The sequence below is a fragment of the Mytilus edulis genome, chromosome 5 (assembly GCF_963676685.1).
Source record: "Mytilus edulis chromosome 5, xbMytEdul2.2, whole genome shotgun sequence".
NCBI lineage: Eukaryota > Metazoa > Mollusca > Bivalvia > Mytilida > Mytilidae > Mytilus > Mytilus edulis.
Window position 1 is genome coordinate 37,709,149 of NC_092348.1, and position 18,683 is coordinate 37,727,831.

An 18,683-nucleotide genomic window follows, 5' to 3' on the forward strand; every position below is an offset into this window, starting at 1 on the left:
TGTATACATGCTTTTTTGCTGGTATGCAGTTTTTGTATTTTAACTTGTTTTTCATTGATTATGTATTTGATTAAGATTTTAACAAAATGTTGACTGCTATAACCTTTCTTTGACAATTTTACCTAATATTTCTTTTTGTTATATTCACACATTGTTATACATTCATGTATAATAGAATTTTATGCGACATCCATACAAAAAGCTTTAGCTAGCTACAAAAGAATAAAAGCAGGGTTAATCCACCATTTTCTGCACATGGAAATGCATATGCTGAGTCAGGAATATGATAGTCCATTTCCATTCGTTTGATGTGTTTTGACTTTTAATTTTGTCATCAGATAAGGGAATTTCTGTTTTGAATTTTCTATCATTTAATTTTTTCTAAAATAATTGTACTGCATACATTGTTACTATCAGTTGAACATCCGGTCAATGCACCAGGACATATTCGCAAAAATGAAAGGGACATGACAGAGTATTGCTAAATTACTTATTCCAATGCAATTTCAATCAAATGTTGTTCGTTTTGTGATGGTATTGCTCTTATAAACAACTAATATGTTTTTTGGTGTTTTTTATCCCTTAAATGAAGTCACCGTATCAGTTGTAATATACATATATTTAACTAACTACAATGAATGCTTAGTTTTGATATTTCAATTAAATTTTATTAACACATTATGGTGATAGATAAATTCGCATTCATGTTTTGTTTTATTAAAGGTGATACTCGATTTCTTGTACAATGATTATTTATTCGTATGTAAAAGAGTTTCTTAAAACGTGTGACAAAATTTAACAATTTAATCTAGAAAACTTTTAAAAGCCTGCATATTTACTACGACTTAACAAAAATTGAAGGCGAAAAGTTTGCTTGAGCAATTATTGCCGATAATGAAAACATGGTAATGAGGCGTAACTGTTCTGATTTTTTTTTCAAATTACAAACTTCAAATATGGTATATAGATGTTTTCACAAAATTCATAATATCCTATAAACTTAAAGATAGTGACGATACAAACAAATACACAAAACGATTCAAGGTCTGATTGATCCCAAATCAACGTTAATGTGATTCTATATAGGCGATCGCCGATTTGAGAAAAAACCTCCTGTTAAGGTTTTTAATGCACCTATCTAACACACAGCTAATTTTGGTATCAAGTGAAAGAAAAACTTCAAGTGCATACGATTTGGGTGGTCGTCAAAGTTCCCTATGGTCACGTTTCTTGCCAACCTCACGAGAACATAGACATGTCGAAATACTTTGGATTATACGGTGACATTTAACATTGAATATATCGGCATTGTTATAAATATTTTATTCATTTTTATCTAAGATAGCTTTGACTACATTCTAAAAAGACATCGAATCAACAAAAAAAAAAGACTTTATGAAAAATAAGTTAATTCAGAGGCATCTGTCAGACCTACCCTAAAATGTAAAAAAAATACCATATTTTTTAAGATTGTCAGTGTCAAGGACTTTTTAAAACTCTAATATGTTTTGTTTTTATAAATTCCATATACCTTGAAAAGATTGCGACACACATCGAAGCTTAATTATGGATAATAAATGTTTGACGACTTCTCTAAAATCTGCATTATCGAATGGTATTCCGGAATTGTATCGTGTTTATCCCAGACGCTCAAAATATATATAAATCGAGTATTTAATATGCACAAGTAACATTTGAGTTGCCAAAACACAAGTCGTGTTTTACCATATTCATGATATTACTGAATAAATATTCGTATATGTGTTACCGAAAGACCATTTTTAGCATTACTAATTATATTGACATGTGATATGTAAGCATCAGACTGCATTTAGTAGAATAGTATATTCTTAATTATTATCATAATGATGAGTGTCCAAGTCCTGTGAAATGTGTGCCACCTCCAATGAAGCGCGGTCGCATGTCCATAAATTAGCAACACTGTATAATATGTCAAAATATTACACAAGAGACTCTCAGTATGACAACTAATAGAGGTTTTACAACCTTAATAAATGCTGTAAGGCAAAGACAAGATCATGTGTTTGTGTTGTTTTTTAGTGAGGTTGATACACTAGAGGCATTGTTAGTTTAACAAGGAAGAAGGTTTCATTCAGGCATGGAAGTATTATATTGACTCAATATAATACTTCCATGATTCAAGGCATGTGCTTAGTTAGATAACATCGACAATGAGAGCACATGCGTGTCTTGTCCAGGTTGATGGCCAATGTCACGCAGGAGCAAAAACAGCTGCAAAGAAAAGGGATGAAAAAATGTACAAGATCTAATTATTTATACAACAGAAAATATGACAAATCCACTTGACGCTGATAATCAACCCCGTCAGCTTCTTAACATTTCAACTCATCTCCATGACAGTCACGACATTAAAGATTCACTCTAAAAATCAGTTGACACTGGAAGAACTAAATAAATATATGTGTTGAGTCATCTCTATCAACAGACAAGGCGGTTAACTTTTACCATCCCATCCAAAGATCAGGACTGAAGACCTTTGGAGATATGAACCCAAAAGTATAACTTAAATGCAAGTCTTGGCAAGTTGTAAAAGTTCATTTGAATCCCGAGCTTCTTTTTAGACGTGCACTATCTGTAACTAAATGTAGATGACGTATATGTGGAAACTGTTTTGTCCTTTCCAATTTGTCCCATTCCCACTGCATTATTTAATGACGATGGAACTATAAGGAAGACACATCAGTCTGATCTTGCCCATAAATTGGAAAATTTGGTAGGATCAGTCCCTAACATTCCTCCATTCGACCACTGTATTACCGTACTAATAAGAGATGGCATGAACTTAGTTCAGTCACTTGATGTTAAAGGGATGTCCACATTTGGAGACTTGGCCAAATCTTATATCATGCTTCCAATCGCTATGACACTGAACATTCCATAAAATCTGCAGAGCGACATAGACGATCGGCAACAACAATTACGCAAAACGTTTATCATATCGCTGAAGGCCGAACTGTTCCAGACCGGAAAAAAAATTCTATCAAGTAACAAAAAGAATCAAGCTGTGATTACTTTCCTTGGTGATTATCTGAGCAGCAATTTGTCTAATATGTTCCAGGAGGAAAAGAAAAGTTAATTTCTTGCCAGTGCATTTTCCAACCCAGAGATAGTGCGACAAATCTTTAATGAGCATGTAATCATCTCCCAGACATTTTCTGTCCGCACGTAGAACGAGATACAAGAAGCTTGCTTCATGTGATACACTCTGATAAAATCTTTCAGCAGTTGAATAGAAGGGGACGAATCATAGTAAAGTGTTCCGATACAGATATTTTTGTGCTCTGTGTTCATTATTTCCTGGTTCCTGTGTCGACTGAACAAATGTGGTTTCTGACGGGGTCAACTAATTCTCTTAGACGTCCGATATCCTGCAAGATCTAATATGTTCTTGCAAGGTGAAATATATATGTAGCAAGTAATGTATTTGCCGAAAACAGTAGATGTCTGGCACTGAGCTTTGTCCATATCAGGGTAGTGATACCTGCCAAAATATATATTCTGAAGAGGACATGACCTCGAATATCAAATGAATTACGATAATGAAGATGAAAACGATACCATTGACTAATAGCGAAAGAGCATTTGAGCAAAGGGGCAACATAAAGTTTCATTTGCTTCACTGTTATTCAATGTAATCATGTATATTATTATTAATTTTGTGTTTTTGTAATAACTCTACCATCTGAAATAAATGATTCTGTACGTTAGTTCCGTATGCGATGATAGTGGTAGTTAAAAAAAATTACGGCTCTTCTACTTTGACGTGGTTGGCAAGCTTAAGACAATTAAATCATAATGTATTTATAACTGTCCAATTAACAGGAGACTAAATTAACATATATTTTTACAGTAACTGTGCTGTAAACATGGTAAATATGCGCTTTAAACCAGTTTTACGATATGTTTAAAAAAGTAAAATCACAAAAATACTGAACTTAGAGGAAAATCAATTTGGAAAGTCCATAATCACATGGCAACATCAAATAACAAAACGCATCAAAAACGAATGGACATGAACTGTCATATTCATGACTTGGTACAGGCATTTTCAAATTTTCAAATGTAGAAAATGGTGGATTAAACCTGGTTCTATAGCGCTAACCCTCTCACTTTGATGAGAGTCTCGTCAAATTCCGTTATATTTACATTGATGCGTTAACTAAACAGACACAATAAATAAAATAGTCTAAATAAGGATTTATCAGTCATCATCGTATAACAACAGTATCAATATTTTGTCGGTATAAAAAAACATGCTAGGCGAGACATTAGAACTTAAAAAACTAGTTATATATGTTATTAATATAAAACCAATAGAATTTGTGTGTTTTCGATGCAAAATTAAATATTACCGAACGTTTTGCATCAATACCCGTAAAAATTATGATTTTCACAAAAATACGAGATTTTTTCATTTTAAACACTTTTTTAAATTTTTATTTCAGAAACAAAAAAAATATATAGACTATAGTTTATCAAATGATATATTTCATATTATATTGCAGATGAATTTGTTTTTAAACTGCATTTTCCGAACAATATCGTCAAATTATGACTTATATTTTCCCCCCTTTTTTGCCGTTTTTAGAAAAATGTGACCATTTCCCAATTTGACGACCAGGCAATTCTGAATGTACAATAAAAGACCTTTCAAATGATATATCATATAGCCGTGTGTAAGGTAGGTGCACTAAAAACCTCCAAATCCTTGTTTTGGCGCTCGCCTAATACTTTTGTAGATTTATCATTGATCGGTGAATCATATTTAACAACTACAAAATATTTTTAATACATGTATTAACAAATTTCTATAACTAAACGATCATGTTAAAATCCATGCTGAAAATTGAAAAGGTTTTCAAATATTTACGTTGGTTTTACCTAATATAATTTATATGCTTCGTTAATCGAGAAAATGTGCACGTACACGGAAGTATAAGAATATACTCTCTAATAATTTTGAAATGGAATCTTTGTTTTTGTTAATAATAATCTATATGATCCTGGTGCTCGGTAAGTACTTGATATTAATGACAGCATTTAATACTACAAAAAAAAACTTCTATTTTTTTACTTTGTTGGTATAGTTTATAAAGTTTATTTAAAGTCAAACGTCCGGTTTATTTCTTTTTTTTTTGGTGATAGACCGAAACTTACAGAGGACGAGCTTACAAATTAATGGAATCGAACTGTCGTAAGGACAACGTTAATATGTTTTCATCTTTGTTCTGATTTGGAATTTCTAGATTAATTCGAAACATCACTCTCAATGTGTTAATCGAATTATTACGCAACGTATTTTCTTATGTGGTGAGACACAAAAAAGTTAAAATAACTCACATACTACGCACTCTTTTGGTCGGACTGTTTTCTCTTTGATATATTCTCAAATTTACAATCCTCATTTCATACTGAAAATTCTGAAATTATTGCGAGCATTTATTATTGCGATTTTGTCATTTTAGACTAAAATGCAATTTGATATACATGTATTGCAATATTAAAACAAAACCTGTTTAATGCACATAATAAATTATAAAAATTCAAAATGCGAATATAACCCTGTTGCATTTTTCACAATAATAATTTCATAAGACTTCAGTTCCGTAAAAAGATTATTTTGTAATACGTGTATGCATTGGAAAGTAAGTCATTATTTTGACTTTCTGAAAAAATGCTTCATAGATGGTGGAATTAAAATAAGTATTATATATGAATGCTATTCTAAGGATTTGTGACATCTTTGTCTCGAAAAGACAGATCATTAGAATGTTTTATTCTTGCTTTCTCTCAATATTCTGACTATTTGTAAAGGCTGAACAGTATGAAATCACTGGGAGGTTGCACAGACTCGTGTTGTACATCTAACACAAAAAGAGACGATCATATGCCCAGTACATTGTAAATCAAAACGATCTCAAACTTTTGTTTTATATGACCCCTACACATGCAAGTCATAATTAGTATTGCCTAATTAAAAAAGTGTTTTAAATTAGATGCAAAATTCACCAACACTTATTTGTGAAAGACGAAATGACAATGCCATGAACGACATTTTTCGTTTTGCAAAATGTCCAATTAGTGTAGCGAAATTTTGATACAAAGTGTAACGATCCATTCCCTCCTCTCCACCGTTAACAGATATAGCCAACACTTGTGATTACACTGCTAAGCCATCTTCCAGCAGATTAAAAAAGTCTTGATTCAAGGCATGACTTGGACTCTCTCCAGTGTGGAGGTCAAAATTGGTTATGTGTAGTGTTTGCAAATTTAATGAAACAGGATCCGAAATTATACGCCGACATTGCAACACTTGTACATGAAACATATACAGGAACTTTCAAAGTTTATCTTAATATCTTTCGGGGTAAACAAAATGTGCGCATATACCACCAACACGTGACAACTGTTTATTTACATTTACTACACTTAAATGCTATAAGACCGTTTGTTTTCCCGTTTGAATGGTTTTACACTAGTAATTTTGGGGCCCTTTATAGTTTGTTGTTCGGTGTGACCCAAGGCTCCGTGTTGAAGGCCGTACTTTAACCTATAATGGTTTAATTTTTAAATTGTTATTTGGATGGAGAGTTGTCTCATTGGCACTCACACCACATCTTCCTATATCTATTGTTAGATTTTCTAATTTTTTTTTACTGTTATCTTCTCAATGTTAAATCATTGACGTAGACCATTTCTTTTAAGATTAAGATTTTTTTTTCAGATGCACGAGGGTACGATTGATATTGGTCGTAATTGCAACTATATGCATCAAATAAAAAAAACTGTTTCATTAATAATAGATATAGGAAGACAAGTTCTAAAATCATAGCTAAAAACCTTTCTAAAATATATTCATTTATTTTCTTACATGTAGCTGTATCAAAAGTACGCATACCCCAAATTTAACAACCATACAAAAGAATTGGTTTTAGTGTATGCTCGTACATATGTATAAAATGTGTAATACTACGATTATAGGATGACACACACCTACGTATCGTAAAGTTATACACATGTATTTCAATTTTGTCAACGATTACGGAACAAGGTCATGTTGGCACGTCAACATTACTTTAAAAGATGAAAAAAGTGCGACTTACAAAATACATATCTGTACTGTAGTTAGATCTTGTAGTTTTGTCTTACTTAGAGTCTGAGACACCTTCCTTGTTTTAAGGATAATAAATGTCTTCTTTAATACATTTGTAATATTGACAGTACTCAATATGCTTTCAACATAACGAAAAAGATAGCTATCTACAGATATTTTTATATGCATCTGTGAACAGCAAAACAGATCCGCATTCTGAAAAAAAAAATGGTTAAATTGATATTTATATATGAAAACAACTATATTCAAACTGCAATTTTTTTATGTCTGTTATAAAGTTAAAGATTACTACGTTGTGTGTACACGTACTCGCCATGTAAAGTATTTTGATGTATATAATGTTAGGTAATGTTGGCTTGATGTTGGTTTGATAATATGTCATTTAATTGCCGAAAAAAGTAAATGTTAGCTTGTCTCTTCACACTACAGGTTGCCCTTTGTAAATACAGCTGTTTCTAAAACCAAATAATATTCATAGATATGTTAATTTGTTAACGTACTGGTTCCCATATATGGTCGCATAGAGACATCGCTAGGGAATTGAACCATTATAAAAAAAAATGTTAGCTCCGACATTTTATTTCTAAGGAAGTAAAAAAATGGAGGTTGGAATAATATATAATTCGAGTATAAGTTTAAACTCTTAGAAGTTCAGCGCAAATAAATGTTGAAAATATGACGGACAGCCCTATAATTTGACCTTTGAATATAAAAGTATTGCATATAGACTTTCCGTTCTGGGATATAATTTTTACGGAACTTCAAAATGAAATTAAAGTGTCACAGTTTTAGCTGCAAAGAGAGTTGTAATGGGCAATTGCATTATATTTATTTACAAGTTTGCAAAGTACAATCATATTTGCGAGCTATTATTATCATCGCAGATCATAATCATTATCGCGTCAATTACTCAAATCACTAATTGCAGTTGAACAAGCAAATTATCAATTATTCGGAATTTAGAGATAACATTTCAATGATATATGAAAGCAAACTTACAAATCGATGAACTTATTATACATTTTAACGATTTCAATTGTTTTTCTAGCTTCATCTCAGATTCCTCCTGGACCACCAGTCATCAACGGACCTAAAGTAATAGTTCTGAATTCACAGATAACATTAACATGTACGTCTGCCAGAGGTGATCCACCACCGACTGTGAAATGGTTCAAAGACGACACGGAAATAACAAATGGTGTTTCTACAACAACTGCTGGTACAGCAGTGACAACATCTTTCACGTTTACTGCCACTAAAGATTATCATTTAGAGGTTGTAGAGTGTCAGGCTGAAAATGGTGAACTACAAAATCCATTAAGTACTGCTAAAACTATTGAGGTACAATGTAAGTTTCACTTTTATATAGGATGTTGTACATTGTAAGGTTTGGTCTATCGGTAGACACAGTTTGTTTGTTGTTTGGTAGTCTGCATAACGTGAAAAAATAAACAATCGCAGAATTAAGTCATTTGCTTTTTTAATAATGCATCGATATAACACACGAAGTACAGATGTGAATATTACATAAAGACGTATATTTGTAAGAATATGTCTATTGAATTAAACTTGTTAATTTTTTTAACCTCCATGTTTTTTTTTGTAGTAATATACATATTCATTATTACGACACCTTACAAAACCAGGTTCAACCCACCATTTTTTTCTTTAAAAATGTCCTGTACCAAGTCAGCAACATGGCCATGGTTATATTATAGTTCGTTTCTGTGTGTGTTACATTTTAACGTTGTGTTTCCGGTGTGTCGATTGTTTTCTCTTATAATTGAGTGTGAATTCACATTTTTATAAGACGTGTGACGGTACTTTTCTATCCCAAATTCATTAATTTGGTTTTGATGTTATATTTGTTACTCTCATCGGATTTTGTCTACTGGTTAGTTTCTGTTTGTGTTACATTTTATTGTTGTGTCGTTGTTCTCCTCTTATATTTAATGCGTTTCTCTCAGTTTTAGTTTGTTACCCCGATTTTGTTTTTAGTTAATGCATGTACAATATTGGAACAGCGGTATACTACTGTTGCCTATATGACAGTGTTCCATCATCACCATATGAAACAATTTTTGGGTCAAAATTTAAGATCACCCGAGAAATAAAGAATGATTTTGTTTTACACAAACGTTACACATGAATTTTATTTTCTATACCGGACTGAGGAGCAATATCGATACGATACTAGATGTACAAATATATATAGTTTTTCAAAAGTCTTTATTTCAATGATTTTTTTTGATTTTTTAAAAATATGTCACCTAGTGTTTGGTTTCATCTTTTGACAATCTTTCAGCATTGATGCCCTGGTCACAACAGATCGTAGGATTTTTTGTCGTAGAAGATCTATAACATTTTTGTCGTGGCACTGTCGTGCAAAATGTCAAAAATATATTTCGAGTGGTCATATCAGCAACGACTAGATCACGATGGTCCACGATGGGTACACGACAGAAATAAAAGAATTGTAATTTGTCGCAAGTCGGTCATGCGAAAGTCGTGCGACAGTCGTACATCAATCGTGACTTGTATTGTGTTATTTTTTCTTCAGTTTTAATGTCACTGGATGCGCGTGTTACTGTCGTGTCACTGTCGTGTCACTGTCGTGTCACTGTCGTGTCACTGTCGTGTCACTTTCATGTCACTGTAGACGACTGTCGACCCTTAAGCGACTCTTAGCAAGGGCTCTTGAAACATGCCAGGTTCCACTGCAGGAATCCAACGAAATCAACGGCAGATTCCCATTTCAACTCTTGCATCTTGCATCAGTGTACTATACTGCATCATCTTTAGGCGCCGTTCGATCCATGGCCCAACCAATCCTGTTCGTGGTGTCAAATCAACGCTAACATAACCATATGTGTGCCACCCTCTTTAGACGGCAGAAAGTATGTTGTTCCAAACATTTATTTTCGCCAAATTGAATTCTTCTAAATAAAACAAAAATATGCTGCACGACGAACGTACCACTGTCGTAAAACAGACGGCAGACGTGCGACAGTAGTACGAGTCTTTTTATCAAAATGGTATGAGATGGTACTTATGAAAATGTGTTTATCGCACGACAGTCGCACGACCGTGAAAGACACTTTCACGACAGCCACAAGACAGTGACACGACAAAACATCGTATAGCAAAAAATGGTGCATGTCCAATTCTCGTCCAACGACACACAACAGCGCCATGATACTTAAAATATCGTGCGACTGTCGTAAGTCTTCGTTGTACTTAACGGTAGTCTGCAATGAATTCCTTCTAATTTAAAACTTTTGTTTTTGCTTGTAGGAAAGTCAAAATTTTCCCGTTAAACAATCCTTTCAAAGTGTTTTGATCATATTGAAATAATGCATTACATATGTATGTTTCATTGTATTACGTTATTTTGATTGACTACTAGCATTCCTGCATATTTCTGAAAGTAAACTTCATTTCAAAATGAAATGTGAAATTCATAGTGACACAAGTTTCCAAAATTAAAATACACAGTTAAATAAAAGAACAACTCGATATAAACCTTGTGTTCATGAACCTAGCTAAAAAACCACACGAGTGCCAAACATAACCAATCCTCATGCACAAAATGTACAAAAAAATAGGGGTTCATGATTTTAATTACGATAGTGACATAATTGCATTCAGCACACACAAAAGTTAAAATGTCAAACTATCTTTATCCTTATATCATTCAAATCTTATATACATGAATTACATTAAGGCATTTATAATGACGAATTGCAAATTACATTGCATTTTACATAAAGTAAATTATCTAAAGGCATTATAATTTATTTTAATATAAATTACATAATCATATTAAGGACATCGAGTAAGTGTTACAATTAGCAACGATATTGACTAGGGGTCCAACATTGATAATATGACTTCAAAGTCAAATAAAACTCTAGGACTTTTACGTAGAATCATTAAAAACAGCACACATTATCCTTACATACACTCAACTTGTGTGTCAGACCATCGAGTACTTCTCGCCTGTTTTGGATTCATAACAACAAAACCAAATTTGAACAGATACAACGTAAGGCGGCAAGATATGTGTTCATGCATCGTTGTCAATATAATTGAGTTTGATTGGACAATTGAGAGGTTTGGCTAGCCATAAAACCAGACTCAATTCACCATTTTCTAAATAAGAAACGTCTGCACCAAGGCAGGAATATGACAGTTGTTATTCATTCGTTTGATGTGTTTGAGCTTTTGATTTTGACAGATGACTAGGGACTTTCCGTTTCGGATTTATTCCACATTTCAGCACAAGAGTCTTCCACATACTAGGAAGAAGAGGACAAAGATGTATAATGTCAGATTGCAAATGATATTCCAATATTACAGTTAATGAAAGAAATGTTTGCATTTCAAAGCCATGCAAAAATAATTCAAGTATCTTTTCCTTAAAATTAAGCATACTTTAGACAATTAATCCTAATGTACGAATAATACTAAAATCTAATAGCGGTTGCTAATTTGGCAAACATTATTGCATTATTGCTTATTGATACATATAGAATAATACATGGCAAAATCAATATCGCATGTTGTATCACCACGAGAAACCAATATCAGTCCCGAGGGCTGATATTGGTCGAGTGGTGATACAGAATGCGATACTGATTTTGCCATGTTTTATTCTGTTCATCATAACATATCTTAATAGAATCAGAAAAAATGAGATATCCCTTTTTTTCTTTTAATCGTCCGAAATTATAAGCTAGAAAAGAACATTATGATTTCCTGTATTTTTCCAGCTGACTTGTTTTTTCTATATAGACTTCCTTTTTTGTTTAATATCCGCATCGTAATGTCCTCTATAACCTTATTACATTCTCAAATTAAGTTTAAAGGCCATGTTTTAAAATGTATATACCAACGATACTGTCGAAGCTATTATTTCAACTAAAATTAATATTTCTCAAATAACTATTATAAGGTGTAGAAATATTTAAAGCTTTAATGCTTATTTGGCGATGATGCTATTCATGATCATTTTAATGTTCTGACGAGGTAAACAGCTAGACAAAAATTTCTTGAAAGGTTTGCTAACTATTCTTAACAAATTAAAATCGTAAAAGTTCGCATTTGTATTTAATGAATCAGGTGATTAAAACAAACTTCACAAAAATTATGCGGACCAAATAAACAATAAAACTTCAGATATTTCTACATCTTACTGTGTCTTTATATATATATATATACACACATCGCTCGTAAAGTTAGTGGGTATATTTTTTTTTGAAAAAATATCGATTTTAGTTGTGATGATAGGACATTTGTCCTATGCAAGGAAATACAGCAACTAGACGTCATAGGTCAAACGTTGACGTCATTCGAATTATGACGTCACGCCAGGTATGCGATACGGGGTATGCGATACAGGGTAGGTGATATAAACTGGAAAAAAACCCTTCCTCAGAGATACAAAATTTCTGTATTTTGTACTAAATATATGATAAAGAAACATTGACATTATTTTGCATTTATGTTATCTATCTTCAAGAAAAATAAGTGAATCGTTATGGAAAAAATACAGATAATTCGTGAACAGAAGACAATACGCAATTATTTTTAATAAATAAAGGCAACAGTAGTATATCGCTGTTCGAAATTCATCAATCGATTAACTAAAGAACAAATCCGGGTACTAATTTAAAACTGAGGGAAACACATCAAATATAAGAGGAGATTTTTAATGTGTTAAGGCGACAAAGATGATAACAAATAAACGAATAAGAGTGTCTTCGTCTAGATTTGTGTATCGTTCGCCACTCTATTACTTGCTGACGATAATTTTAACGGACTTTATATTATCTCAAGCGTCTAGTATTATATTAAAAGCATCCAAAATAAATATTAAAGGGAAACAATAAATATGATAGCGATTTGATCAATTAATGACGAGAATAAAATAACACCAACTGGAAAGGAAATATATGAGTCAGACATATCTTGAGAATGACAATCTACAGCACTAGAGTCATATAACATCTTTAAACGCTGATTCAAAATAGAAAGAACAAGTATACCACCACAATTATGTACGTTATTTGTATAAGATATTGTTTATGAACATGATCTGATAAACAGACATGTTTGAAATAGTTCTAAGGGGGAAATTTTGAACTGTCATTCGTATTTTGAAACATTCTAATCAGATTATTTATTGCAACAGTTACTTTTGCTGACGTACATATGTCTAACATGAATGACTATTCAATCATTGTTTTTAAAGTAAGAATAAACTTAAAATTGGGCAGCGCAATCGTGTTATATTGATTTCGTATGTTTACATATGTTTAATAGTTTCACCACAAGCACCAACTTTGACTGGTCCGACCACTTTAACACCAGGACAACAAGGCATATGGACATGTGTTTCTGCCAATGGTTATCCAGCAGGTGTTATGAGCATGCGAAATAAAAATAAAAATACTCAGTTTACTACTGAGTTTACATCTAACAGTGTATTAGATCAAAAATCCTATGATGTTAATGGTATCCTTATCTGGAGCCCAGTGATTGTTAACAATGGAGACACAATTTGCTGTGATGTTACACATACAACCACATCTACTACTCCACAGACAGTCTGCAGACAAACTACAGTCTCTCGTGAGTATTTCTAATTTGAACATTTAATATCTTATCTAGTCAAGAAAATACACATGTTTGTTTGTTTGACACGTAACAATCATTGTAGTTTTTCATTCTCATACTTTTATAATATAAAAGACTATAATTTATCGGTCAATGATTATCAAACGACACAAAGAAAACAAGTAAATTCGTGCATTACATTTTTGTAAACCGTCAACACGTACTATATTATTCAATTGGTTTGAAAAATAGGATATCCTTTCTTAAAGTAATGACAAAGTGCACGTGCAAAAAATTCAAGATATTTTGAAACTAATGTGTTTTTTTCATGAAATGAGGTTCCTTTAAAAAACAAATTATGGTTTATCAAATGTATGGTTATAAAATTGAAAATGGAATGTAATCATTTAAAATTAGTAATTACGCTTTTATTCTCTTTTGTGTTTCTGTGTAAAAAAAATAAATGTTATTTATCACTGAAAAAGTAATATTCAAAACCGTTAATTCTTATATTCTCAATCATCGATTAGGAATATATTGGTCGCCATTCAAACCGACAACCTCAAATTAAAAAAAAAAGAAAATCAACCTTAAACAGTTTAACGGTTAAGATACACATTTGTTTACACTTCATGATAACAGTTTAAAATTTTGTTTGCAATTGTTAGTTCTGCAAAACTTGGGAAAGGAAGTGTTTGTGCAAAACTGCAAAACTGCAAAACTTAAAACTTACCTTCTATGATGAGGTTATCTAAAACATTTCCAATAGCATTAATTGAGCCAACATTATGTAAAACCGTATTGATTACTCTCGCATATTTGTTTAATGCGTAATATCAACGGAATGTACATTACCCTTTGCAGAGAAGATTATATAATGTCGGATTATTATAATAAAGTTAATTAGTTTGATCAATTCTTATAGATATATTTTTCTAAGACTAATTTCAGTTTATATCTGCTGCAAAGTAATAAGTGTATGTCTTGTTTTGTTTTCATAGTTTAATTTGATTTTGATGAGGATAAACATGTATAAAAGTATTAAACTTGTAGGGGTGAAATGTGATCTTTGCGTGTTTGTTCTATATATAACTGCATGTACATTAAACTTGTTTCACGATAGACGGAAAGTAAAAGGTCAGATATTTAGGTTTCATGTGCAAAATATGTTGGTGTAATTTTTCTTCAGTAAAAACACAGAAAGTGCCAGCAATATCATTTTCTCACAATCTGTTCTTGTTTTTATTCATATATAACAACAGTTTTTTTTAATACAGTACAGATGATTTAACTTGGTATGAGTTTCTGTGGTGATATAACTTTTTCAATCAGCGACTTGAAAACATATACTATTTAATCCCAAACAATATCTTACTTTGTACAATACAGTGTCTAACATAAAAAATAACAAATACAAAAGTCGTACGATTATTAAGTGCTGTAGATGAAATCCATGTATCACAATTTTCCAACAGAACTGTATCATTACATATCAACAATGTGTATAATGATTTCCGATTGTATAATACAATGAGAACACATGAGGATTTTTACAAGTTTTATCTTTTCCGGGTAACCATTTGTAGTCAACACTAAGTGGTTTATCCAGTATTTGAACCACTGTGATCTACTACTTGTTGTTATTTTTAATGATATGTTATAAATGAATTCCAATTAAAACTGTTTTCGGCTAATGGCTTGCCTCGACGTAATCACTGACCCTAAACAAACATGTGCTGCTACTTATATAAGGGAGGCGAGGAGAATGCCATAGTTAAAATTATAGAAACGATTAAAAAAACTAAGCAGTATATACAAAACAATATTCAAAAACTCGCTGAACACAATCCCAACAGAACACCGGTTGATCTCAATTGCTACGGAAAGGTGATTAAAAAGCTACTAGACAACATATATTTAAATTGCACATGATTGTTGTTTGTTTGGTTCTAGTTCAATTTATATTTGTAAATAACGTGCTTATATTTGGTGTTATGCTTGTCATTTGTAGATCCTATTGCAATTAACGCTCCTGTGAATCAGTACACTCCAACTCTACAGACAACAGTTACTCTCCTGTGTGATGTTACTCAAGGAACTGCATCTCAAATTATATGGATTAAAAATAACGTTCAACTAAATATAGGCACTAATTCACGACTTACTGGTGGTACTGTCGCTACTGAATCTCTGACAATTACTAATGTACAGCAATCTGATGGTGGAAACTACGTCTGTAGAGGCATTGATGCTGTCACTGGTAACATTGTGAATACAGATACCATTAATATGAACCCTTTTGGTAAATATCTGTATACATTGAGTTTTGTTAGTGAAAATAAAGTCATCTTATAATTATAGAGGGGGAAATAAGATAACTTTGTAATAATATTGAAGGTATTTATATTACAATCACCAAATCTTCTTTCCATACCACAAATATGCTAAACATGATATAACAAGATTAACACGGATTGTGGACCTGTGTACAGCTGCGTGTCATTGAATTAGACTACATGTATACTGAATCATTCTAAAGTATTCCCCTTAAGTAGAGACAAAATAGATGTGACACAAACGTTGCATGTATAATGAGAGTTGTAAAAGTTCAAAATATTAACAAAAAGGAAGTGGCTGCATGGTAAGTGTTACATATGATCACGCCTTACAACTTACACCAGTACTTAAAACCTTTCATCCTTTATGGGTGGATTTTACATAGAGAAATAAAATCGTATAATATAAGCAAAATGAGGATGTTTAATTTGATGTATGCCTTTTTGTGCTTCTTCGTTACATTTGTTATTTTTGTAGTGATTAAGATGATAACACAATATTGAATGCTGTACCACTATTTTTGGCATTTTTACCTATTGTGTCTGTTAGTTTTGTTTACGCATCGTTGACAATATAATGGAATTTGATGCGACTGTCATACAAGTGAGAGGTTTAGCTAGCTATAAAACCAGGTTCAATCCACCATTTTCTGCATAAGAAAATGCCTGTACCAAGTCAGGAATATGACAGTTGTCATCCATTCGTTTGATGTGTTTGAGCTTTTGATGTTCCGTTTGATTAGAGACTTTCCTTTTTGAATTTTCCTCCGGGTTCAGTATTTTAGTGATTTTACTTTTCACTAATTAGTATAATAGAACTGCAGTTAAATACATAAAATCATTCACTTCAAAAAGAGCCATGGAACATTTCACAAAATGTTCATTGTAAAATATCATAAATTATCGCAAACAGGAAGTGCTTGACAGACATGACAGATATGTGTATACATTGCTTACACTTTACAACTCATTAATGTGTAACTGTAAACCAAATATTTAACCATTCCCTGCAATCGGAGCTAAGAATATTTTTGATTGTATAAAGATGGATTTGACGAACAATGTTCTTGTCCAATCAGCAATCAGGAAGTGAATGCACTGTGAAATCAAAAATTGCTTACTCAGTACAAATTAAAATCATTCAGCTTCAGATAAAACATAAATAATTTCTTCCATATGAGTCATAAAAGCTTTTAATAAAATATCTTCCAAAAATCTGCCGAACAGACGGACTACCAAACAGACGGATGAACGGATTCGCGACAATGGTGAACAGAGGGTTATTAAACGTATCAGTTTTACGCTATATTCAAAGATGAACTTTTTCTGCATAGCAGACGCATATTCATGCATGTTGCTTTGATGATCTGTATGAGTTTTACTGTTTGATTGAGAATTCTCTATTGCTATCGGAGATTAATAAGTGATGAGTTAGGTCGTTTTTAATTTGATTCATATATGCACAGAAAACTAGTTAATTTATATATAATTTACAAACCTTGCGCATGTGTTGGTTTTCAAACCAGAGGTTTGCTGGTACACATAGTCTGTAATTAAAAGTGGGATTTTACAAACCAGCAGAAGAGACTTTTTATCCGATATTGTCATACATTGCACATGATAGTATGTTTTCATAAATGTGCATCCTTTGCAAAACATATTTGTTTGTTTACACTGCTATTCGGATATATTCTTTTCTTTAAGGTAGATGGGGTGCCTAAATTTTAATCCATAGAATTTCATAATAGTTTGCCAACATGTAGTTTATATCCTGCTTGTTTAAGAACATTAATGAAAAAAATGGGTCACCGGACTTATTTTCCCACTACAGGTTGTGCAAAAGTTGTCAAATTTTGTATAGATTATTCATGGAAAACCCAATTTTCGGTCATAAAACGAAAACTACATCATGGAATTTTGAGAAAAAATATGAGAAGGTAGCTACAATATTATTCTTTCAGATCAGAAGAAGAAAAAATGGGGTCACCAGACTCGTTTTCTTGCTACATAATAAAATGGGTAAATTCCTAACACATTCTATTGTAAAAGTAACCCTATCTAAATTATCTGCCCTTTCATTTGAGTTGTCTCTCCTTATTTGTCAAAGTTGGAAAAAAAATAATCAAACAGAAGTATTTGTTTTTTGGTAAAATACAACCATAAATATGATAAAACATGGCATATTCTATATTATAATAAAAAAATCTTACTCATAAATTACCTACTAATTTCAAAATTTGCACATTTTATCAAAAATCTAGACCTTGTTTTCTGGTATTTCAAAATCCAAAATGGAGGAAGACACCCTATCTACCTTAAAAGGGACCAATATTTATGCTTGGAATGTATAAATGATATATATGTGTATTATATTATAAAAATAGTGTCAATCGATATCATTCCATTTATTAGTTTGGTGCCATAATAAAAACAGGTATTGTCGCCAAAAAAGTGAAAGTAAAATATAAGCAAAGATAACAAAGATGTCAATTTCAATTCATATTCGATTGTGTTTGGTATCGGAAATATACATTTGATAACGAAATGAATTCTAAAAATGTTCCAGAAAGTGT

General features: G+C 32.0%; 1 protein-coding gene across 2 annotated transcripts in view; it reads left to right on the forward strand.

The window, feature by feature from the left end:
* LOC139523601 (hemicentin-1-like) overlaps nt 1-18,683 on the forward strand; it is a 327,025-nt gene that overhangs the window by 271,942 nt on the left and 36,400 nt on the right. Inside the window, exons 1-4 of one of the 2 annotated variants that reach the window (XM_071317739.1) lie at nt 4,941-5,055; nt 8,205-8,504; nt 13,481-13,789; nt 15,786-16,076. The exons of the other annotated variant lie outside the window; for it this stretch is intronic. Of the exons in view, the coding sequence (XP_071173840.1) occupies nt 5,007-5,055; nt 8,205-8,504; nt 13,481-13,789; nt 15,786-16,076 (949 nt within the window). The 5' untranslated portion in view covers nt 4,941-5,006. Of the gene's footprint in view, nt 1-4,940; nt 5,056-8,204; nt 8,505-13,480; nt 13,790-15,785; nt 16,077-18,683 lie in introns of those variants that run through there. 2 annotated transcript variants of the gene reach the window in all.